The sequence below is a fragment of the Lipophrys pholis genome (assembly GCF_963383615.2).
Source record: "Lipophrys pholis genome assembly, chromosome: 23".
NCBI classification, from domain to species: Eukaryota; Metazoa; Chordata; class Actinopteri; order Blenniiformes; family Blenniidae; genus Lipophrys; species Lipophrys pholis.
Window position 1 is genome coordinate 1,812,049 of NC_137645.1, and position 25,352 is coordinate 1,837,400.

General features: G+C 42.3%; 1 protein-coding gene across 1 annotated transcript in view; it reads right to left on the reverse strand.

Moving 5' to 3' along the window:
- Window positions 1-1,161: 1,161 nt before the first annotated feature.
- The window catches only part of chrm4a (cholinergic receptor, muscarinic 4a), a gene marked incomplete at its 3' end in the record, with an annotated part of 31,420 nt that continues 7,229 nt past the window's right edge, over window positions 1,162-25,352 (reverse strand). The window contains exons 2-7 of the mRNA XM_080493176.1: window positions 8,767-9,365; window positions 7,794-7,948; window positions 6,193-6,391; window positions 5,749-5,838; window positions 4,024-4,293; window positions 1,162-1,407 (exon numbers count right to left, since the gene is read on the reverse strand). Of these exons, the coding sequence (XP_080349302.1) occupies window positions 1,162-1,407; window positions 4,024-4,293; window positions 5,749-5,838; window positions 6,193-6,391; window positions 7,794-7,948; window positions 8,767-9,365 (1,559 nt within the window). The remainder of the gene's footprint in view (window positions 1,408-4,023; window positions 4,294-5,748; window positions 5,839-6,192; window positions 6,392-7,793; window positions 7,949-8,766; window positions 9,366-25,352) is intronic.

Below are 25,352 nucleotides of genomic sequence, written 5' to 3' on the forward strand. Positions count from 1 at the left end.
ATTTCAGAGGCAAAAATAAAGGATGAAAGAAGGCACTGACAGAACTGACACACATACATAAGTAGAAACAGACATGTATAAGCAGACTTTCCATTGATTGCCAATTGGAGCTGCTGTATCAGCATGGCGGCCATCTTGAATGAGGATTCCTCTTCCTCTCGTGTAAATTCACTTCTATTACAGGAAGGAGGATTTTACACAAGTAAACTTAACTCAATCATTTTTCTAATGGTTTTCATGTGGTTTGGTTTGTTCCTGGATGTCTGTTCAAAATGAAATGACACATTTTCTAATGTACAAATGCGTCACTGGATCATGACTGCATGTCTGCTGAGAAATGAATGAGTTCTGATTATTTTAAATAAGTAAAGACCTGCATCCTCAATAGAATAGAATCCTCAATGATTGGGATTCATGGCGGCGTGCATGCCGGCACCTCAACACCAGCAGTCAATGTGGCCTCCACTTACAGTGTTCATGTCCAGCAGACAGAATGAAACACAATGAATTCCAAATCTCCTGAAAACTTCCCGCTGAGAGCAAACAGTCAGAACTCTGGATGAACAAACAACTATTGAATCTCACAAACCAAACCTTTGAAGGTTTTATGCTCTAAAAAAAGACTAATAGCTGCTCATCCTTTCATTTCTTAATGAGGCGAACCTCCCATGAGTGCCGCCGTCTGATTGTCTCTTATAGCTCCTATACATCTCCTCTGGCAGAGGTTTCACCCAGCTCCCTCCTCCTTTTATCTCTTTTCAAACACTGGTAGAACTCCAATCCCAGTCGGAAAGACTCGTCAAGAGAATTCAACCACTGACCTTCTAATTTCCGTTCGTATGTCAAAACAGGCCATCCCAGTAAAACCACCCCGTCAGGAACTGTCTGGCTCGGCTCTTTAAGCTACGGCCGATCGGGTCAATCCCAGTTCCACCACTGCAGTTATTTTCTCTGTTTATGAAACCGTTTACACTCACTGTGAGCTTTGTTCCATCAGGGGAGGCCGAATCTCAGATTTGCGGAGGCAGTGTGTGTGTCGTTGGCTGGGAGATTAAACCGCTCTCCTCTTCCTCCAGTCACCTCCCAACATCTGTGGCCCGTCCTGGAGGCGGTGTGCCTTCACCCCCTCCTCCGTCCCTGCCTGGATCTCCTCCACCCACCTCATCTGGTGCCGATGTTTTTGTACTGGCACAGCAGCAGGTTCTTGAAAGTCTTTTTGAAGGTGGCGTTGCACAGTGCGTAGCAGGCCGGGTTGATGGTGGAGTTGACGTAGCACAGCCAGTAGCCGATCGCCCACACGGTGTCGGGGACGCAGGAGTGGCAGAAGGTGGAGATCAGCACCATCACATTGTACGGCGTCCACGTGATGATGAAGGCCAGCAGGATGGCGAAGATGGTCTTGGTCACCTGCGCAGACACGGAGGGAAAAACAGGACAATCTGCTGTTAGCTGCTCCCGTGAAAATCAATACGCTCACAATTAAGTTCGTCCTGACGTAGAAAATCAATGAGAGTGAACTTTATGTGCTTGTGTTCATAACAAGTGTCTTGAGGTGATACATGCTCTGCTTTGACACCGGAGGAGGAGAGAAAACTCCAGCATGATATTACTCAAATAATCCAGTGAGCCAGCTTCGTTCTCCATTAAAGAGCCTGTAGTTCTTCCAGGCTTCTCTGTCCTCGTCTTTCACATTTGTTGATGTATTTGTTGCTTTTCTTTTTTAACTGATACTGTCTAAAATAAAACATGAAGCATGTCCAATCTGATCCATCAGATTAATTCTGTTGATGTGAAAGTCGCAGCCCTGTGCTTTTGTGTGCTGTGTCAGAGTGGGCGACTCCACTGAATGGCTTAACCAATCAGAGAGCTTCAGTGTGCCACGATCTGAAGGGATCCAGCAGAGAGAGAAGGTGGGGAACCGTTGCCTTGGAGGCTTTGCCAGAAGTTCAGACATCGGTTCCTGTTTCTGAGGTTGAGCCTGAGGCGCTGGCCGGCGGCGAGGCATCAGAAGACCCGTCGCAAAGACAGTTGGGCTGCACACCAACCCGCCACGGCGGGAAGACGGCTCCAGAGCTGTTTGTGTTTCTTTGAAAGGACCGCCCACTCACTCACAAAAGCCCCGGTGGGCGAACAATCTGAAAGCCATCCGGAGGATTGTGGAGGGGGCAAAGTGGGACACAATCAGATGATCCTGGTGTCGATGTTTGAGTCAATTCCAAATCCCAACACGTGGGATTGTTCTTCATTTTCCCATGTTTCATCTGACTGCTGTCTATGATGCACCTGTTGTACGTTGATGGGTAATATTGCCTCAAAGAGGAAAAACTGAGTCTTAATTCTGTACTTTCTATCATTTGTTTGCAGTGATTGATGTCTAATTGAAATCTAACCCTCAACATTTCCTCCTTTTCTTGATGATTACGTTTGATTATTGGGTTTACACAAAGAATCATGTTACTTTAAATCTCTCATTTCCTCTTTCCGGAGTCTCCTCGATGTCTTTTCGTTTTAATGGACTGTACATTCATCTTGACTAAAGTCCAGCACCCCGGCTGTGAACTCACTTCAGTCAAATCAGACACAGAAAAACTAAAATAAAAGGAATTTTCTCATTTGGATTGTAAAAATTATTGAAATATTTCTATCAAATTAAGTGTCAACATGCATTTCTGACTGAAATCGACCCTTGATTTCCTTTTCCTGCTTTCTTGTGTTTCTTCTGCTCGTGTCAAAGTGAAGGAGGAAATAGGTCTTCTATCGATTTTCAGTCTTACACCAGTAAAGTGAACTTCCAATCTGCTGTATTTCCTAACGAGACAAACAAAACTACATTTTCCGCTTGGGTGAACCTCATGAGATGGAAAACTATCGGAGGCCATTTATGTTTGACATCATGTTTTTTAACAAGCAGCAATTTTCAAATGTGCAGTTTGATTTGTTCTGTACAGCAGAAGAGAAGCTTTCTGAAAAGTCCGAGCGGAAATCAGCAAAGGTTTACACGTAATGACTGAATAAACAAACAAAAATACAGACTCTAGACTGTTTGGTATAGAGCACAATAAACTCTCCTGTTTTCTCCTTGGCTGCCGGTGATTTGAATTTCAAATGTTGACCTGTTGTTGCTTACGAGGACTTTTTTTGAAGCACGTTAGATCAAAACGAGGGAAAAGGCCTGTTGAGGATACCTGCAATGTCATTTTGAAAAACTCCGAAGGAACATTTTCCTACACCATCTGTCACTCGCTGCAATAATTAAGTGAAGAAACAATAGCAGGACGCCAACTCATCTCTGAAACAGCTGCTCCATACGTTCACACACTGCTGGACTGGCAGAGCAGAGCCCCCGGTGTACCCAGCCGACATATGCCGCCATGCAAAACCATGGTGTGTTCTGTCTGTGCCGCTCCATACTATCATTCAATCATGTTCAAAATTACACATCACAGTGTGATCACAGTCTGATCTTAACCTCTGGCATCTTCGCCGGGGAGGAAAAATGTGCCGCCATGAGGCCTGGAGAGCTCTCCAGCCCTTCCAGCATAAAGACATGACTCTGTCCCCTCTGAGGAAATCTGACTGTGATTAACCAAGACTGAACCTCACGACTGCTTCACACTGTAGAGGGACATTTCATAGTTTGACCTGAATGAAAGGTTTCGTTATCCACAAAGGACATTAACACCGTTTACACTGCGAAGAATTCCTGCAAACTCCACCTGAAGGTCGACTTTATATCTGATGATTTCCAGAGAGACATTGAATTTGACGGACAGACATCGGCTCAGCTCATGATTTTCTGTTGAACACTCTCAAAGGTGTGCTCCTATAAAAACAGCACAAACTTGACGTTGCACACACGAGCGGCACGACATGCAAAATAACACAATATAATAACTAGAGCTACACTCTGTAGCCGTTAGCTCATATCGATGCTAACTAGTAATAATAAATCAGCTGACCGATGACTGAAGTATGTTTTTGTGTTGTGCTCTTTTCCACTATGAAGTTCACCCGTCAACATACCTTCTTTTCTCTGGCCGCCATCTGCCGTTTCCTCTTCACTTGGCTTCTGGCGATGCTGGCGAACTTCCTGGCCACGGTCCGAGGGCGACTGATGGGGATGGAGTGCCTCTCGGCTCCCTCTACCGGCGGGACGATCTCGATAGCGGTGATGCATTCGTCCCCGGCCTGCTTGGTTACGATCTTTATCTTGGACCACCTGGAGCTGACGTTGAGCTTAGACATGGCGGAGCTGCTCGCCGTCGTGGCAATCGGGTCGGGATTGGCGACAGTCTGGAGTAAAACACAAGAATGCTTTGTTGGCGGGATCATTTTGTTGGGTTGCTGGGCGTTTGAGTAAAGCCTGTTAAACGTTATCAGATTGTGTCACAATGAAACATGAACCGAGGCTCCAGACATCAGAGGAATTGGAAAATGTGGTTCAGTCTACTCTGAAGGTGACAATATTACATTTGCAATAGAAAACATATTTCTACAAGTCTTTGTAGTCAAAGCTGCTCCCAATAGAAGTCGAGCATCTTGCAAGGCAGCGGATGTGTGCGTGTTCATGAATGGGTGACCTCCACCAACAGAATTAAACACTTTGACACTGTTAGAATGGCATAAATGTGCCAGAATAGCAAAGATCATTTTCAATTTTCTAGAACTTAGAACGGACCTGTTCAACATCCCGCTACTCTGATTTCTAATTCTGTTTCTGTATTTGGGTGAGACTGTAGGGAGGGAGCTCCAAAGGCTGCACATCTCTTTCTTTGTGACCAGAAGAAAAGTCCAGAGAGCTTCTTCATATCAGTGAAAATATTCTAAAAAACAGGCTGCGAGGTGAAGACGCAGACGCTAAAGTCCGGGTTTCAACAGTTGGTTGTGTGCTGAAGAAGTTTCACAGTGGTGAAGCTGTTACGACGCCTCCAGGACGCGGTGCTGAGAGGACACTCGAACTGCCGCCTCTCAGTCGTATGTCGACAGTAAAGTCACTCCATATCGTGAAAACTGTGAATGTTTCACTGTGATGTTGTGTTTGTGCTTTTGGTGGTTTGATGAGTCAATGTAAGGTCCAGGTTATAATAATCTTTTTCCTTTTAATGTCGTTCTGCAAAGCTTAAACTTTTCTTATCTGACAGGGAACAGACCAAACATCAGTGGCTCATTACACCATCTAGTGGTAAAGGGTGGTTTTGCAAGAAAGAACCCCCCCCCCCCATACTTTTTCACTGTATTATCATGCAGGTTAACAGAAATGACCATGTGTGGTTCTGATTCCCAACGAGGTTTTATTCTATTCTTCTGCCAATAACTACAAGTGCCAACTAAGATTGGTTATTTTAATAACGGACTTGCAGCCACAATATTATGTACATCCGTAATAACTCCTCTGTCTCTGACACTGGAAGATTACCTCCTAATTCTTAATTGTGTGTGTAAAGCTGTGCCAGCAGCAAACCCGATCTGTTTGTGCAACTGCGCTCAAATATGCCACCGTAAACTCAATTTAAAATGCATCTGCATCTGCCCAGTTAGAATTTAAGTGGCGGCAACAGCTTAAAATGGATGATTGACAAACCCAATCACGGCGCACAGTGTGAATGTTCCTCCAGAGCCCGACCGTACGGGTAGAGCGATACATAAAATGTAGTTTCAGCTCCTAACAGTCATCTACATAGCGTGCAACTTGCTTGACTGAGGAGATGAGTTCGCGGAAAACTTCTGAAATCGGCTTCAGACACAAACCTCAGCCGCGGCCTCGCTGTTGGTGTTGTCCTTGGGCTCCGTGGGAGGAATGAAGGCTGTGGACGAGTCGTTGGAGCTCTCCTTTTCCTCCTGAAGGAAGAAACAAACACTGGTGAGGAGAGGGTCTGTTAGATATTCGTCTGTCTGAAGCAAACTGGAACGTTATTTTGATCCAGAAGCTTTTAGCTCAGTCTGCAACAGCTTGTGCTTGTAATTTGACACCAGCCTCATTAATTGGCAGGCCGCTGTTTAGGCGAAAAAAATCCCAATTTGCAGAAGTCTTTGGATTGTACATTTCTAATCTGGCATTTGGCCATTTGGCTCCTAAAATGTGGGAATAAATAAAGAAAAGTGAATGTTACATGAAAGTTGGGACGACGAGCAGCATCGCAGCGCCCTCCAGACTCTCTCCACACAAACACAAACACAAACACCCATCAATACCTGGGTGACTCCCGGGCTGGGCTGTGGCTGCGCCGACTGAGCCGCCTTGGCTTCGTCCAGGCGGCCGTTCTTCACGGACTCCACGGCGGTGGTGGTGGAGTCCAGGCTGAGTTTGGGAGTGGAGCGTGGGCTGGCCTGAGGACTGGTCTCGTTGTTGTTGTTCTGCTTTAAGAGGTGACTCTTTATCAGGCTGGGAGTCCTGCGACAACAGAACCACAAGCTCGCTTCAAAAACATGCACAAATGGATATGAATCATTCATCGCGGACATGTTATGCTAATTAATTTTGTCGCAAATTGCGCCTATGATTAATTCATGCTAATAGCCCGAGCAACACGAATTAGACGTCAGTTTGTGATTCATTAACCTACTTAAAAACTCTTCTGGCGAGATGTCGTACGGGTTTTAAAGTTTGAGCTAACGGCAGCAACTTTCCCAAAAAGTGGGAAAATATTGAGGTCAGTTGTGAATTACATATTCAACGTGAAAATAAAAATCTAACAGCAGATGTTGCATTTCTAGTAACACAGTCTAATCGGACACAGCTTACAATATTTGAATATTGTTAACGAGTTAATGTTTTGTCTTTTTAACTTTTAAATGAGTTTGGTCTGGTTGAAATGTAAATATGAACTGAGAATATTTTAAATAAAATAATTTTTAAAATCTGAAATAGTGTATCTTCAGGGCTTGTGAATGAATGAACCTTTTTTGGAAATATTCCATAAATATATGGAATTTTCACAGGTCGAATTCACCTATTGTAAATTAATTTTGTTATGTTTAGGATGACAGCATTTCTATAAATCTTACATTGTTGTCTACTTTAGTGTCGGTAAACTCCACGTACGTAACATTTCCCACACAGAGGAGCAATGCATTCTGGGTCGCCACTGGAGCATTTCACACGCGGAGAGAACAAACGCAGAAGAGTGAGTCTTATAGATGCACAGCGGTCCGCAACTCAAACTAGTGACTGTATGCTGTGTTCACTTTCCGATTGTCATCACGTCCAGTTGCCATGGAAACGTGATGTTCGACCCTGTCAGTGTGGCGTTTGGTCAACAGAGGCTACTCTACTGAATATGATGCTGTTCTGTTTGCCTCTCAATCGTGAGTTTCAGTCATTTTTGTTGGGTTTTGTTTATTAATACGTTGAGTTGAGATAAGTTGAGGCAACAAGGACGTATAAGAGCGATTCAGTGTCTCACTATGACAACAGAACCGCTACTGGTCACCAGATGGTTCATGACGTGACAACAGACGATTCATTAATGAACACTTCAGTCCAATGTGTGGTTGCTATAAGACAACTATAAGTACAGCCGGCTCATTGAAGGAATACTGAAGTGCAACACACTTTCTCTGCAGATTGTTATTATCTAAGCTTGGGATCATGTGTTTTCAGTAAATACACTCGCATTACGCCAATCTTTCTTTCTTGAATCAGTCGTTTCCAACCTTTCTTCATTGTATCTCCCCTGATTGCCAATGAGAAAGGCAGAAAACAACCTTTCCCATCTTTGCAAAAATATTGCAGTGATGCAAAATGTGGGCGAACACGCCAACTCTGACAACGTTGAAAATATCTGAACTCTCACTTTATCCCCTTCTTCTCTTTCTTGTCGGGCTTGTGTTTGGACACCCTGCTCCTGGAGGCCAGCGAGATGTTGATGTACAGGACCGTCATGATGATGACGGGAAGGTAAAATGCCGCTATCGCCGTCCCGAATGTCACCACAGGGTTGGAAAGGAACTGCAGGCGGAGAAAGGAGAGAAAGACGTGTGAATCTGCACTACAATGAAGTTCAATAATTTCCCCACTTCACAGCGCCTCTCTAATATAAATAGACGGGCTAATAATTCTGTTTCATGTGACGTCTTGCCCTGCAGGCAGTGCTGAGATCTGTCAGGACTCTTTTCACCGGCTGGGTTCTCCACGTCGGACCTGCAGAGCCGCTGAGTGGATCAACATGGAGCCTGCAGAGGCTGATAATGAACCATTCATTTCTATCAGGGAAATCCAGGCTGAGGGAAAAGTTCCCCTCAGCATCCAGCCGACAAACGGAGAAACATCAAAGAGAAACTCACATCCAGTGGCACTCTCTCGTGTACGACACCTTTTAACCCGGTCTGGAGGCTCGTGGTCGGCGCCTCCTCGTTACTCGCCACCACAAAGTACCTGCTGCCTTGTGATACATCGAAGTTTCACTTACTGTGAGTTTATCCGTCATTAAGAGTTTCTCTGTTGATTTAGAGTGATTGTTTTTTTTAAAAATTGAGATTGAAGTCAATGAGACAAATACAAAATGTGTGATTGTCCTGCAAAGTTTCAATGTGAAAAAGATGAAATCTTAAATCAGAATGTTGAGAATTCTTCCTAAACGTCAAGAATGAATAAAAAAATAATTAAACAAATACAGAAAGTGTAGAACATTTTTGAGATTACCGAGATGAAACATTAAGAATTAAAATTAAACTTCAAGATGAAGCTGAGGACAATAAATTCTAAATGCTCAAAACGTCCTAAATATGACACGGAAACACGATGTTGCCGTTGTTTCGGCGCCGTACCTGGATGTAACACTCCCCCGGCGGGACGGTCCGCTCCCCCACGATGAACTGCCAGAACAAGATGGCGGGGGCCCACAGGATGAAGGACAGGATCCACGCGGCTGCGATCATCAGTCCCGCCATCTTGGTGGTCCTCCTGGCGGGATACGTGAGGGGCTTGGTCACGCAGAAGTACCGATCAAAGCTGATGATCAGCAGATTCATCACTGAGGCGTTGGAAACCACGTAATCTAGAGCGAGCCACAGGTCGCAGACCACCGGGCCGAGCGGCCAGTAGCCCACGATGATGTAGACCGTGTACAGATTCATGCTGAAGGCGCCGATGATCAAGTCTGCGCACGCCAACGAAAACAGGAAATAGTTGTTGACAGTCTGTAGGTGGCGGTTGACTTTGATGGAGAGCATGACTAAAATATTTCCGGTGACGGTCACGAAGCTCAGGGAGCCCGTCACCAGGGCGATGAAGAACATCTCCAAGGCCTTGTACGGGCTTCCCGCCGCGTCGCCATTGTCCGCGGACGGGCAGGTGGTGGAGTCGTTGGTGGATTCGTTGCACGAGGTGTTGGACAGCAGGTCAGCTGACTGGTTCATCAACGAACCTGGAGAAAGAAGAGAGGCGGGAACATGAATTAGAAGGAATCAGTGGTCCACAACAATGAGGTTGAACTTAATAAGACATTTTTCTTTATTTCTCAGACTGCAAACGAACCTTTTCCCCACCGAGTGTGTCCTCTGTTGACTTTAAAGAAATACTGAATCGACAGAATGAATAAAACATTAAATTACAATGATATTGAGCTCTAACATCTAAAAACATTCACTGCAATCTTGAAGTAGAACAAAATAAGAATCCACAAGTTGATCGGATGTTTGACCGTCAAAATCTAATTATCTAACTTTGAAGAAATATCAAGACACTCAAAAGAGATCAACAATGGGGTTCAACATGTGCACCTAAAAGCAGAAGGTATATGAGTGAATTATATGACAACGCCGATAATCAACTGCAATAGAAAACACATTTTTAAGAGAACAAATTTAAATGTAATCAGTATTAACGGGTACTGTCTTTTGGTGTGCTGTGCCTCAGACACTAAAATAGGCCAAATCACCAGAGTCTTCATCACTTACAGAAGACATAGTTGTTAGAATTAAAACACCATCTGCCACTGTGTTGAATAGGACATTATGTTTATGTCACCCCGATTCCTCTGATATGCCACCAGTGTCCTTCTTGATGTGGCCATAAGATAAACGACCATCTGTTGAAGCTGATTTTTGATTTTTTTCTGGCTGAAATCAGACACGGTCCTGTACAGAAAACTGAATCACTGTCAGAAAGCGAGCCGTTGTCAAGCACCTCATAAGTTGCCTCCCACTCCTACGTCGATGTAAACGAGTCCGTTAGTCATAGTTTTGGCCTCGGTATCAATTCGGAGTGGACCAGCGAGGAAACCGCACCAACGGCAAAACAGGAAAAAATGTCATGTTGATGTCAGTTGAAGGAGCTGCTGAAGAGGAGGCGGGGTGGATGGATGGATTATATGTCATATATTCAAGGTCGAGGCAGAGAAGGGAAATTCAAAGGCAAAAGTCAACATTCATTGACATTGCAAACAAAGCTGTGTGGAGCCGATTGAGAATGTTTCCTTTGACATTAGTAGACATTTACTGTAAGGAGAACGCTGTTCAATCTCTGGGAAAATGTAATTAGGAGACATCATCCGTTGAGATGGTGGTGGTCGTGGTACGAACAGTGGTCACCCTCAGCAGCCTGGTTTGTTTTGTGAGTTACGGAGTAAACTGAACCAAGGGATATTAAGACAGAAATCTACATTTGGGGACTTTCCTAAAGGAACAGCTCAACTTTGAGGGAACCCAGTACAGTAACTGCTGATAGAAAAGTATCTCTGAGATTTGAAAAACTTTAAAAGTGGTCACATCATCCAGCTTTTCAACTCTTCCACTTGGTCTCATTGGTCTACAAATCTTGTATTCAAAGTTTATTTCTTCTCCTAGATGTTCCTCCATTTGATTATTGGATCATAGGAGCTACATTCAGAATCTGCTGTGTCTGTGAGAGCTGGACTGGCTCTGGCCACACATGCCCATCTTGGGAAGAGGAGGAAGTACTTCTTCTCGTGGTGCCATGTGCCACAGCAGAGCTGCCTAATTGTGGGAGGAGTCAAAGGGAGGGCCTACCTTGATTGGGATTGGCTAAACCCCCAATGACACTATATAGGGTTTGATTTCTGATTGGCTGGTTGGAGCAACACACTTTTTAAAACCTGAAACAAGCCAGGGAGAGAGAGGACAGACTGTCTTCACTTCTGGGACGTCAGTCCAGGTATGGGGACGATTAGTACTGCTGAAAACCTTCAGAAAGGGAATTTTACATATAATGACCCTTTTAAGGTTTTGATGGAAACATTTTGCTTTTTAACGACAAAGAAATGTTTGGACTTGAATCCAGAACAACTGATGTCTGTCCTTCAGCCACTGATCGAGGAACTCGTCAGCCCAGAACATTAGAAAGCTCAGCCTTTGGAAATATATTAAAAGAGAGTGGTAATCAAACATATTCATGTGCGCATTCATTACTTTCACTACTTCAAAGAAGCACGAGTATTGAAAATGAATGCGTCTCCCTCGAAAGAAACTTGAGCAGCAAATTCAATTCCGGCCACAGTTTAAGCACAGAGCACATTGTTCTTCCAACGTGATGCTGAGTCAACACAGTTATTCTGTTGGTATTCAAACTCATTTAACACAGCGAGACTGGTTGGCTCTGATAACATTCACTGGGTGCATTAAGAAGAAACAAACGCCGCAGAACCAAGAAATGAGCAGCAGGAGCAGGCGGGGAACGGGGAGAACTTCATCTTTTAAACATTAAAGCAGAACTCCAACCATTTATAACCTTCCAACATTATTTATACATGTTCTTATTTCCAATATACTGATGGGTATTCTGTTGGATGTTTCATCTGGATATCATCCTCCTACAATTACAGCCTAACAGAGGTAAATACGCTGCTGTGCTACGTCACTTAAATGAGCAATAATTTGATTTTATTTCAATAAAGCCTAATGAGTGGCACCAGGTGGCGCTGTGACAAACAGTGCACTTTGGTCGTGTGATGAGGGTCGACTAAGATCATACATGTAATTGTTTTGACCTGCCTCACAGCCAATTCAAGATAATTAATGCAATTAAAGCAAAGGTATCAACTGTTATTGTAATTTACATCGTCAGTAACGAGTATGAAGCAGAAAACTTCAACTCCTCAATACGACTGAAGCTATTTTATCGTTTATAAATCCTGCTGGGAGAGCAAGAACTCAGTGGCGTCTTTGAAAAAAAAAGAAGAATACCCACAAGCAACAGGAACAATTGTAATGCGGCTAATGAACGAGAAGAAACTACAAATGGGAAATAGTGGAAATACACAATAAAATATTAAAGGAAAAATTTAATCTGAAACAAATGATCGATCCTGAACATGAAGAGAGGCATCTCGCCCCCCGGGGGCTCCAATTAAATCAGTAGGTATCACATTCAGGAGGCAGTGATATGATTGTAAAGTGCTTCAATTTAAATAGTTTCTTTTTTTTCTTTTAAGTATCTGAAACTCTCACACGCCCTGGTTTGTCACGTCAAACAGGAAAATATGGGTATTGTACAGTTGTCATCATGTAACCCTTTATCTGTAATTCATACGTACTTTCCCTTTCATGTACATGCATATTCAAAACACTACAACATCAGCGCATGCATGTTGTATCAGGCGTGTGCAGACGAGTAGCCGCTCAGCTCATGGGTGTGAAAACACACACGGCGGCGTGGGACGCTCGGTGGGAGTGGGCGGAGTGACGGAGGCCGCGGTTAAACATGGATGCATGGATCCGCAGAGTCTGAATCATGTATGTGCCTCCTGTCTGGGGACGCTGTGCCACACACACACACACACACACACACACACACACACACACACACACACACACACACACGGTTTTCCAGATGCATATTGACAAGTTCCAATAATTAGTGTGACAGTTTACATAAATAAATGTATTGCTCTTTCTGTTTTTCTGGAGGTAAATCATAATGAGACTGTATTTGTGTTGAGCTGACTGACACTTTAAACTACTCACAACTTCCCGCTTTGTTTTTCTTGCAATTAGAGCAAATTATGTGTGAAATCGATCTGTTGTTTTTAGCTAATTGCTGTTAATTGGTTCACAATTTATCTTAAACAGTAAAGAAATACCAGTTTGGTAGGATTCAGGGATGTTCGACCCAAATTACAGGAAATAAACTGATTCATCAGCTTCAGTTTATTCAGAATACAAAGACAAGGACAACAAATAACCTTACACACACACACACACACACACACACTTCTTGAGTTTTGTGCAGAAAAGTTTTATATTTTCATAAGTTTCACCAAACTTCCAGTGAAGCTTGTTAAACTGCTGCATAAATAAAGTTTCATGTTAAGTACTAATTGGGCGATTTCAATGTGAAGACTGTGCTGATGTTAATTAAATTCCTCTGAGTGACTTTGTAAGCTCAGTTTTTCCTCCATTTCAATAGAACTGGTTATCGTGAAGCCTTTTGTTGGTGACATGAGATGAAACACAAAGTCTGTAATTTCAGATAATTTTCTCCACAATGGAACTTTAAGTCCTTAAATCTCATTTCTGAACAAATAGATGAAAATTCAAAGTCAAAAAGGAAAAATAAAATTATTCTTTAAGACTCCTAACATCCTCATAACGAGTTTTGTGTTCTTCGATGTAATCAGCCATAACATTATGACCACTGGCTTGAGCCACAAGTGAATGTTTTGTCCTCAAAGTTCAACTTGAGGTTGATATGTTGATGATTTGAAGTGGAAACGACTGAGTCGGCGCTTCTTAAAACTGGAGCTGTTGTGAAGGTGAACTGGTCAGACAAGGAGCTGAAGGCTGGCCTGTATGTCAGAACGTTGTTTCAGGTCGAATGTTTATGCATTTGACAAACAAGAACGTTTTCAGTTCATTTTGGAATTTGAGACACAAAATGTGAATATTGTCGTCTTTGTTGACGTCCCGACTCTCTACTGTGTTTAAATTAGGTGACCAAGTTATTAGAAATACTTTTTAATTAATTCCGCTCAATGCCACTGCAGAAAACATGAGACACTAAACATGACGACGTTTGTAAAGACTGAATTCACATACTGGATCATTCTAAACTCTACAGGTACTTAATAAAGTGGCCAGTCAGCGTGTGTACTCATACCAGAGACCTCCAGGCTCCTTATTGTATTCAGATATCAGTATTTCTCAGTTTTTACCTGGTTTGTGATTCGACATGGGGACGTCATAAAACCAACAGAGACACATTTACACACTTTACCTTTTTCCCATAAGTGTGTCTTGATGAGAACAAGCAATATTTAGAGAGGAAAATGTAGATATTTTGTAATAAACCAAAAAATCAGAACTGATTGTACCTTTATGATAGAATAAGTTATAACAGGCCTGACAGCTGAAGGCTGTATACAAAGACTTTCACTGTAACACAAAGCTCTTTTGGTTTTTAGTTTTTAGTTTATTTTCAACTATGTTTTCAACCTATTTATAGACTCTCTTAATTTTTCTAGTGAAATAAAAGTAATTCAGAAATATTTATAAAAGTACATTCCTCCAGCAAATACCACGTATTGCCTTTGTTTTGGCCGTTGTCCATGTCAGGGTCTACTAAAGAGTTGGGGAAAGTAGTTTATACTAATACGTTAAAGTACAATGGAAAGTCTGAAAAGGTGTTTCTGTTTGTAAAAAGAAGAAGGAAATCAGCACCACCTTCAGCACAGGTGCTGATTGTGAAATCATAGGAAGTCATTCAATCAAAATTAATCACTAGAATTAAAAATATATATATATTTCTGTGAGTTTAGTGTGCTTCTTGTGAATCAGCCGCACTCTAATAAGAATCTTCATGTACATATGGTTAAATGGTGAGGAGCACATATTGCACATGTAACTCTCCTCCCTGCATTGTTGGGAGTGAAATGGCCTTGGAAAGACAGAAAAGCAGACACTTCAGTTGTATCTCACAGGCATGCGCACAATAGGAGCGCCTCAGATCTTGTATGAAATATACAACACAGGCGCAAGAGATGCACATTACCATTGATTTCATCACCATGGTCTCATGCGCTCGTGTATATATATATATATATATATATATATATATATATATATATATATATATATAAATACATATGGCGTTCCAGCACACTGGTGCAACATTTATATGTGTCTAACATGGGCAACCAACACCAACAACAACCAGCTGCCAGAAGTCTTTGACTCAAATATTGAAATATTCATCTAAAATAGACGCTGTGTTAATTATACAAGTGCAGATCTTGGGGTTGTTTCATTGCGAATTTACCTCCTGCCGCTCCACATCTGACACAAATCTAAATAAATGCCACATCACTTCATGTTATCTTGTAATAAGTGCCGTGCAGTTCTTGACTTGTTTTGACTTCCTGTAAGAGGAAAGTTGGCGAGCGAGATGCAAACGAAGGAGCAGCGTTTTACAGATGATGGGAACGCGTCAGACGCAGATCTAAATATAATAACTGTAATATTCACGAGACACACATTATACCAGAGTAAACCCAAAATAATTACAATTAATCCAGCTTCCATTGTGCAGCCATGAACTGGATAATCCTGAAACCCATCTGACGATTTGAAAGTGTCTTTTGCGGTTTCTGTATCTTGGTTACAGCAACAACACTGGAAACCATTATTTAGTGAAATGAGGCATATGGTGCAAATGTGGTGTTAATGAGCTTGTCTTGGCAAAGTTGGCAGTACGAAGACATGCAGGGGCTCAGCTCCTCTGCTGATGCTGAGTTACGGTCTGGAGAATATTGTGAAGCAGGGTTCGGTAGAAATATCAGAGAAGATTCTGTGCAAGCGGAGTGCAGAGAAGACTCTACAGTGGGCCAGATTTACTAAGATTGTGCATAATAATGGAGGTTAAATGAAAGTTCTGTGCAGTTTAGACCCTGTTTTGACGGGTGAAGTTCTCCATCTAGTCAGCAGGTGGCGCTCTGAGCCTCCACAAGCACAAAATGAAATGCGATAGCATCGAATTCATTTACATTGAAGCAAAAGTTCTCCACAATATCTGTGAATAAACTGCACTCTAACAAGTTATACTCTATTACCACAAACCCGTCATAGTTTATTTTACCGCGTCTGTTATTCTGCACATCAGTTTGACTTCATCCTCAGTAAATCAACGTCAAGACAACACTGTGCTCACTTTTATCTGTGCAAACTTTTAGTAGATGAAGAAACAACACGGTTGAGCGCAGGACTTCCCAGCAAGGCTCTCACATGAGAAATCAGGAGGAAAAGCAAAGTTTTGGCTCCTCTGGGATTGTCAAACTAAAATCTATACACATGAAAGAATAAGTAATAAGCAACAGGCCTTGGAAACTGCAGATTGCGTGCTTTCTAAAAGATTGTGTTTAAGTAAAAACTGACTGAGATCACATACAAGGACTCTTTGGAGTACGTTGGATTGGACTTAAACGCGGTTGTCATTTCAAGATGTTGTACAAACAAACTGAGCTGATTTCCAGGAGGGACTTTCCCCCCCGAGAGGCGAGGGATGAAAACACCATGAACGTCGAATGATACCTCAAAACCAGGGGGCCTTTTAAATAGAATAAAACCCACACGCATACAGAAACTGTATTAAGTGCTAAATAGTCCTCAGGGAAGGAGGGAGGTCTAGCGGTTTCCCTCGTGGGGCCTCAGCTGGGTTTGTGTTGAGGGTGAAAACCCACAACCGTCCCTCTGCACAGCCCAAAGCTTCTTCCTAATTATTGGAACATCGAGGGTTTTGTCTGCAGGCCTCGCCCAAGGTACAGAAATCCTTATCGACCACGAGAGTTAACAAAGCCTATTATACCGAGATCACAGACGCATGATTACGATGCTTTGCACAAGAAAACAAAAGAATAATGCAGCAGTTTCGCAGCAGGAGACAGAAATCATTCGACAGACATTACTGGGATTGTTGAAGAAAACGAAGCCCGGGAGAAAAACTCTTTTCTGTGTAATGATACACGCCTACCTTCTTCTTCTACTGGTTGTTAACGCGGCACACTCGATCTGGGAGGTCTGAGCAGCAGCTCGACAACAACAACACAAATACTCCCCTTCTAAAAACAACGCAACGACAGAGACCGGAGGTGAAACCGTGTTGAATGTGTTTCTCTTCTTCAAGCTCGAGCTGTGACTCTGAAGAATCGGTACAAAGACGAGACGAAGGAGGAAGAGAAACCTGAAGTGAAGGTTACGGCAGAGCAGCAGTTCCTGAACGGAACGAAGGAATCAGGACTGCGCTTTACCCATGACTTAATAAACTGACCTTCTCATTACCCAATATGGAGGATTGTGCAGCGATCAACCAACTTTAAAATTGGTAACAGGTTGTAGGAGGTTAAGTCACCACTGCTGTACATGAGGTGGCAGTGTTGAGTCAAGTTTATTTGGCTTTAGTCCCTCATCTTCCGTTTAGAGCTGCAGTCCTCCTGCTTGAGAGGAAATGATATTACAATATATTGATCCGTTTAGAGAAATTACTTCTCTACATGCACCCCGTCGTATTTATAGTTAACTTTAACTACACCTGCCAGAAGTGGGATTCAAACCTGCAAACATCCAAACACAAGCATCAGGCATTGTTAAGTGATCCTACACATGCTTGTTTGTGTGACTCGATGCTCCATCTGGTGGCCAAAACATGTGTTGCACCATTGACCAGCGAACTAGTTAGTTTTGGAGAGCAGAAAATAATAAAATACTTTGTTATTGAGTTGATTATATGAGATTTCATGGATTCATATTAGAAGAACATATCACATATTGTAAAAAGTTTCATTCAAAGGTGTTTAGTTTTGATCAATGATTGTCATAATATCTCACGAAACCCAATGCTGCTAATTTAGAAATTAAGGCACATGAACGACACATTTTCTACTTTTTAGAATCGATGGGAAAAACAAAGTATCTCAGGATTTCACAACTTGTTTATAATTCGTTGTTTTTATTCTCGTTCTGACTATTTTTCAAGCGGCATGTTTACAGTTTGTCTTTAATCGGAGTTTCCACTTTTCAAACGTTCTCTAAACGAGAGGATGGCTTTACTAATTATGTCCCGCCTACACCACCATGTTCACTTTCTCAGTAATTATGATGAACGAGTGAAAAACGACAACAAAAACAAATTAGTCAACAGCTTCAAACCACACACACACACACACACACACACACACACACACACACACACACACACACACACACACACACACACACACACACACACATTGACTGTGCCTCATTATAAAAGCATGCAGCACATTTTTTTAATTTAATGATGTTTTAGCTTTACAAGCACAACACAAACCAGCTGTGACATTATCATGAAGAACTATGTGTTGATTTAGTGTGCAACATTTTAGATCCGGTATTCATCTCGTTTCTTTCACGTATTCTGGCGTTTCAGGTCCGAGGCGGACGACCGGACCAGAACCACGTCCGTAAACTCCCAACAAATGACACAACTTCCCACTTTCCCACAAAGAAGATCCCATTTCCAGTGTTTTCATCCATGACGTCACATAAAGAAATACAGAAAAGAGACAATAGAACCGGCAGAACTGAAGCTTAAAAATTAAAGAGACTGTGACTCCCTTATCTAATGTCAATAATTATTAAAAAATATGTTGATTTCCCTGAAGTTGTAATCAGTTTAAATGAATCTATCTCTGGAGGTTAAACCTTAATCTTCAGTTTTACACAAAGCACAGTAACTAACCTGTAAAATATTGAGTCTTCAGCATGAGGATCAATTAAAAAACAGACATGTGGATATTTTGAAATCAGTCTGCACATCGTTAGTACCCATAGATAGAGATATTTATGACGTTCCACATATTCAGCTGCACTTTCTTTCTTTATCTTCTAGTCTTATATTAAAGCTTACTGTCCAAGACACGCACCGTTTTGTTTGTGCAAAGGTTGAAGCACTCGTAAAGATCCAGCTCAGACATTTATTTTCAATCTGGAGAATAAATCTTCTCTTTCTCGCCCTCCCTCTCTCTTTTCTCTCCTCCTTCATCTCTACATCTCCCTCCTGCCCCCAGCCTCTCTCTTTCCTTTGGTCAAGCCACTGGTTTGGTCTTGTTCCACTTTCAATTTCAAAAGTGTGTGTGTGTGTGTGTGTGTGTGTGTGTGTGTGTGTGTGTGTGTGTGTGTGTGTGTGTGTGTGTGTGTGTGTGTGTGTGTGTGTGTGTGTGTGTGAGAGAGGGGGAGAGACTTACAACCCCCCAAGCACATCATAGCGTCGCCAATCCATACTTCACAGCACAGGGCCAGCAGTACTTTGTAGGAGTGTGTGTGTGTGTGTGTGTGTGTGTGTGTGTGTGTGTGTGTGTGTGTACACGCAACATTAGCCATTCTATTTGACACATTCACAGTTTAATTAAGTTTCTCAGCCTCTCTGCCATCAGTCTGTCTCTGCGGCGTCACACGTCTCCAAACAAAACTTTCGGTATTTCCTCTCTCTTTTTATTTTGGCTCCGTTCACCACGAGGGGACATCAAACTAAATATGTGATCTGAAAAAAACCCTGGCCACACACACTCACACACACTCACACACACACAAACAACACACACAGATGTATAACCACATTGAATGCAGTGCATGCGAATGCTCTGAATATGGATCATGTATCCAGTCCCTGGTCCCATCACAATTATACTCCTCTGTATTGAGTTACACGGTTTATTCTGGACAAAAGCGGCAGAAATAAATCTGGACAACTTCATACTTGGCTTGTAATGTAATATCCCATCATGTAATAACTAATCAATATATAATAATGTCATAACTTCAATGTAATAAAAAGGCAATATTGTAATAATTGAGTGGTAATGTAATCACTTCATGAGCGCGTAACATAACAAGCTCTGCTCACATTGGAATAATTATCATAGTGTTAAATAACGGTAAATGAATCAAAACACTTTTACAGTTAAAGAGGTCATATGGTTGTTTCAGGTTTTAAAAAGTGTGTTGCTCCAACCAGCCAATCAGAAATCAAACCCTATATAGTGTCATCGGGGGTTCACCCAATCCCAATCAAGGTAGGCCCTCCCTTTGTCTCCTCCCACAATCAGGCAGTTCTGCTCTGGCACATGGCACCACGAGAGGAAGTACTTCCTCCTCTTCCCAAGATGGGCATGTGTGGGCGGAGCCAGTCCAGCTCACACAGACACAGCAGATTCAGAATGCAGCTCCTATGTGATATAAATGCTCCTTATGTCAAGTGGCTGGTGGTTTTATTCTTGGTAAATCAAAGTAAACGATCAGTAAATGTTGCTTGTGGTTTCGCTTCATGCCGGCTTCTTTTATTCGACTGTCTATGTGACTGAACTTATCTTGGGTTGTCATCACTGCACATGTTTCGCAGATGATTCTGATCATTAAGACAATAACCAGATAAATCTGAGCATTAGATGCCTCCAGCAGACTCGCCGCCACATTCCGTCCATATTGCCTCCACACCTCCAATCTGAACGTGGGCTCTTCAAGGCCCAGGAGAGAAATGTCACGTCAGAACCTAAAACACTGTTTCTGTCAAATCTGACACACACACACACACCAAAACAAGCCACCATTTAGACGAAGCCCCGCTTCATGGCGTGGGAAGAGATGCGCTTGATGCTATTAAATTCCTGCTTTGTGATTAGCATCAGTTGTAACGGAGCGTAATGGCGTGACTTCTGTTGTGTGCCCTCCTCCAGTGGATCGCCTTTGTCGCTGCAGAGATCTGCACTTCAAGCGGAGCTGACCTTATCTACTTTTCGCCGAGGCGACGTCTGCCGCTGTCCTCAGAAAAACCCGTCTCCCGTCTGTCACAGCCGCATCTCCGCTGGAAACTTTGGCTGTAATGAGGGAGACGGGGTGTTTTCCAGCACTAACAAACTAACAATGAACTGTGTTTCCGCAGCGGCGAGGACTTAATAACAGATTTCACTGTGACAGCCGAGGACTGTTTCCCCACACTCACTGCTGCTGCGATCAATTACTGTCACACTGTACTTAACTCTGCATTTACAGCGACAACAGGAGAGGATCAGCAGCGTTCCTTCAGGGATGCCATGTTTCTAGAGTCGGTCTCCTGGTGCCTGTGTGGAGCCTTGGGAGTACTGCAGGCATACCTGAGCATTGATTTCAATCCATAATATGCAAAGAGAAACAGGAAAAAGCCTTAAAATGCCTTATTTTCTTCTTTGCGGTCAGAAATATCAACAAACCTGACGATGTTCTGGGTCAACTGGACTTTAGATCCAATCACTGATATTATGGATATATTTATGTGTAAATATACCATGATGGTATTAAATATGAACCGTATGAATGGGTTAAAGTCTCAAAACACTTTATTTATTGATTTATTTAGAATAACATACATGGGAAACTGAACAAAATCAAACAGATTTCATGATTTATAGCAAAAGAATTGTCTTAAATTGGATGTATTCCTCACTGGATTACTGTGAAACATTTTAAAACCTGTTGACATTTCTAATTCACTCCCATTGTCCAACAATTGTAATAAAAGCTGCTGCATATTTCCATTTTCAGGGGTTTTATGGGGATTTAAATACAGTGTCACAGAGGAAGAGGAGCTTCTTATCAGGCAAACTGGGAAAAGAAACACACTAGTGTTTCTGTCTAAATCAGCATCTTATAGTCCAGGTAATACGGTACGTTTAAAATCAAGCCGGGGGTCCACAGAGGAGAACATATGTGCATATAGGATTAAAAGAAAACTTAATTCAAGCCGGCAGAAGACTTTTAATTGGCTCATCTTGTCAAACCTGGTTTGTCACTGTAAAAGAAGGATTACAGTGTAAATACTAAGTTACACATAGTTTCCACTTCATCAATGGATTTACCATCAGGCTGATCCTTCGTTTAAAGAACTTGTCACTTGAGATTATTGACGGGTAAGAAAAAGAAAGATGCATGGAATATTATCAATGTGAGCAGTGCCGCTGTCCTCTCAACCGGAGCTCCAGACATCTGGCACAAATCCTCATCTCCCTCCCGTCAAACCTCCATCCTCTAATTCCTCTATCGCCCCTCTGCATCCCACCCCGTCTCTCCAACTTCACATCCCTCTGTGGCCGTTTCCGTGCCAGCTGACGGGGAACGCGCCAGCAACCACATCTGGACCCGCCGAATACACATTTAGACATAAATATACAGCCGCTCAGTCCACGCTCGGGAAAATCAGGCCGAAACATGACGGAGGCGGAACGCACGGGCCGACAACCTCCGACGAAACTGGAGCATAAGTCATCGGCGTGTTGTGACCGGCTCGTCTGGACAATAACACTCTGACGGTTTATTTACAAGCGAGAACATCGAGTCAAAAGCCGAGCGGAGAGTCGCCGCCGGGACTCGCCTCGGTGGAATTCAAAAGCCGTTACGTGACTGTTTCCCAGAAAAGGAGATAATGTCTGGAAGAGAAGAATGGATCAGAAATCCTTTTGTCGAGAGGAACGCCAGCTCAGGGAGTCATTGATCGGTGCGGGGGGAAACACTGAGGATCGAGTGACTCAACAACTTCTGCCGTCTGACTGCAGAACTAAGTGGTTCAATCGGGAACTTTCACTCCGACACTTGTTATTTCAAGTGTCTCAGTCGGACGGGTCGGGTTTTAAGACGAAGGCCGTGAGCGGAGGGGAAACGTTTCAAAGAAGCACAAATAGATGTGGCGGGTACTTGTGGAGGTGGAGTGTCTTTTTCCATGTTTATCACCGACGCTTGAACATTTACTGTGATTCATCACAAACGACCTCACCAGGCGGCTGTGGCGCAGTGGGTAAATGTTTCAGGTTCGATTCCCCATCTGACACTGTGCATAACACGGAACGCCAAACTGCTTACAATGGATGGCTGAAGTGACTCCAACAGAAGCTTCATCACTGGTATGTGAAGGGCTGAACGTGATTAACGACGTGCTTCGAGGGCCGCGGAAGCACTGGAAAGGAGATATTTACCACCACACGCGTCACTTTAATATAACCAGACTGTAAAACTCTGCTTTAGAGCCTCGGGACTTCTAGTCGTTGCCACAAGGTGTGAAAAAATCTTCGATAAAGTCTGTGCATAACTTTATTAGAAATGAAGGTAATGCTTCCTCTGTACTTCCTGGCTTCCTTTAAGGTCGTGTGTCATTTAGCACGTTTCGCTGCTTTCGGTTTTGAACAGAAGTTTCTAATAGCTTGTGCAACACATCCTCCTGCAGACACCCCCACGGTGCAAATTTATATGAAATCAATTCACAACAAAAGACAAGAAAAGAAATTCATGAGTGCAGGTGGCAAAAATTTGTCAAGCAAATACAAGCCAGACCGATGATGCAAAAACAGCATAACCTTCAGTTATTCTACATAAAACAGAGAATTACACATTTTCAGTCCATCATTAAGTCCATCCCATAACCTCACTCCCAAAACCGACACACATCTGTATTTAACATTTGTTTTTACTTTACAGGTTTCAAACATTAACATCCGCCTTAATGAATAAATTGCCTTTCTTTGAAAAAACTACTTTTGAATACCATCTAGAATGCTATTATTCATGAGACGCAACATAATCTCTAATGTTTTTAAAGATATAATAACCTGAAATCTTAATGTGGATGATTGTATGAAAAGTTGACTGGTGGAATCCCGGTGTCCAGCTCTATTTATGATCCTAATCGCTCTTTAGTTTCTGTTAAAAGCACAATAGTCCTCCACAGTGAAAACCAAACACTGGAAATGCTTCAAAACCTCTGCTCACACAAATAGAATCATTCTAAATGTGCAGACAATCAAGAATCAATCGATAAAGGCAAAAACAATAACCTCAGTATTGCAATAAAAACCATCTGTAACTCTACCCCCATAGTGCGAACGAAACAAGCAGCATATTCACTGAAAAAAAGAATCAAAGATCAAAACATAATGAGACGATAACTGCAAAAACAATCAGCGCAAAGTATTTTACAACTTCAGAGTTTTCAACAGTGCTCTGCACTGTTGTTCACAGGAACGATTCTCACATGCCTGCTCCGTCCCACCAATGTTTAAAATTTAATTACATGTGTATTCGAGGGAAATAATCCCAAGCAAAGTAGAAAACGACTCCATTGAAGAAGCTGGAATCAAAGCATTTTTGATTAGCTAATTAAAACTTAATTTTAACATGTACCTCACATCTTCCAGACTAGCTAATGACTTTTGCATTAAAGATAGAAAAAAAAAAATGCAACTTTAAAATATTCTTATGAAATATAAACAGCATACGACCACAGAAGTGGATATTGCACCCTGTGAACCAGCATCGGCCAAGTTATTAAAAACATAAATAACTGTTGTGGCAGAATCGTGCAACAGTTTTTTTTTGTTTTTTTTAAGAGGAGAGAAAATATACATAAATAAAAAACAGCAATCTGCAGAGCCGGGGACGTGTCGCTGTGCTACTGTGGGAAGACACTAATCAAAAGCCGAAGCTTGTGCCAGTAATTACCATCCAGCAGGGTTTGGACCGACGACAGTGATCTACACACCACAGCCACACAGCACTTCCTCCAGAGCCACCGCGCCAGCCAGCCCAACAATGGAGGATATTTAGCCGCTGACCTCCCCTCGCTCTGCGGCAAGACGAGGAAGCCAGTGATCAGGGAAAAGCAGAGCCTGGTACCTGGCGCGCAAACGCACAGATACACCAAACACAGGGCTGAACTCTGGGGAGGAAGAGCCGTCCACGTAATGAGCGCCAGCGAAAACCGAACATCGCGCAGGGAAAAAAAAAGTGGACAAACATGAATTATCAATGGAAAGAAATGTGAAAACGTCTCAAATTTAAACCAACTTCATCGTTATGATGCAAACTCCATCACAAGATCAGCTGAGGAACCAGTCTGGGTGGAAATAATCGTAAAATTATTAATCCCAATAGGATAATAATACAGAATAACATCCACACAATACAACAATCATACAGTAGTATGATCTACTGTATATAAACACTTACTGTGTTTATGATCAATATGTTATGATACATTATCACAATACTTATCATGGAAAATACTGCATCATGATTGATATATTACACTTATTGTCATTATCGCAATATAATTATTACCTTGGCCAACTACTTACAAACTATTCCCAAAAACTATTTACCTGAATTGAATGAAATCTTCATACTTGCGATACTTGATACGATATCATCACAACACGATCAGTCGCAAACATTTATGCCATACTGCTGATATCATAATACAATATTAGCTTCATACACTTTCACAATACTGTCATGATAAAATATTATCATGATATACGAGTCATGATCAAACAATATAGTCCAGGAATTTGTTTGAAATTAGAGATATCACCAGAATAAAATTCAATTCTATCATCAAAAACTTCAGT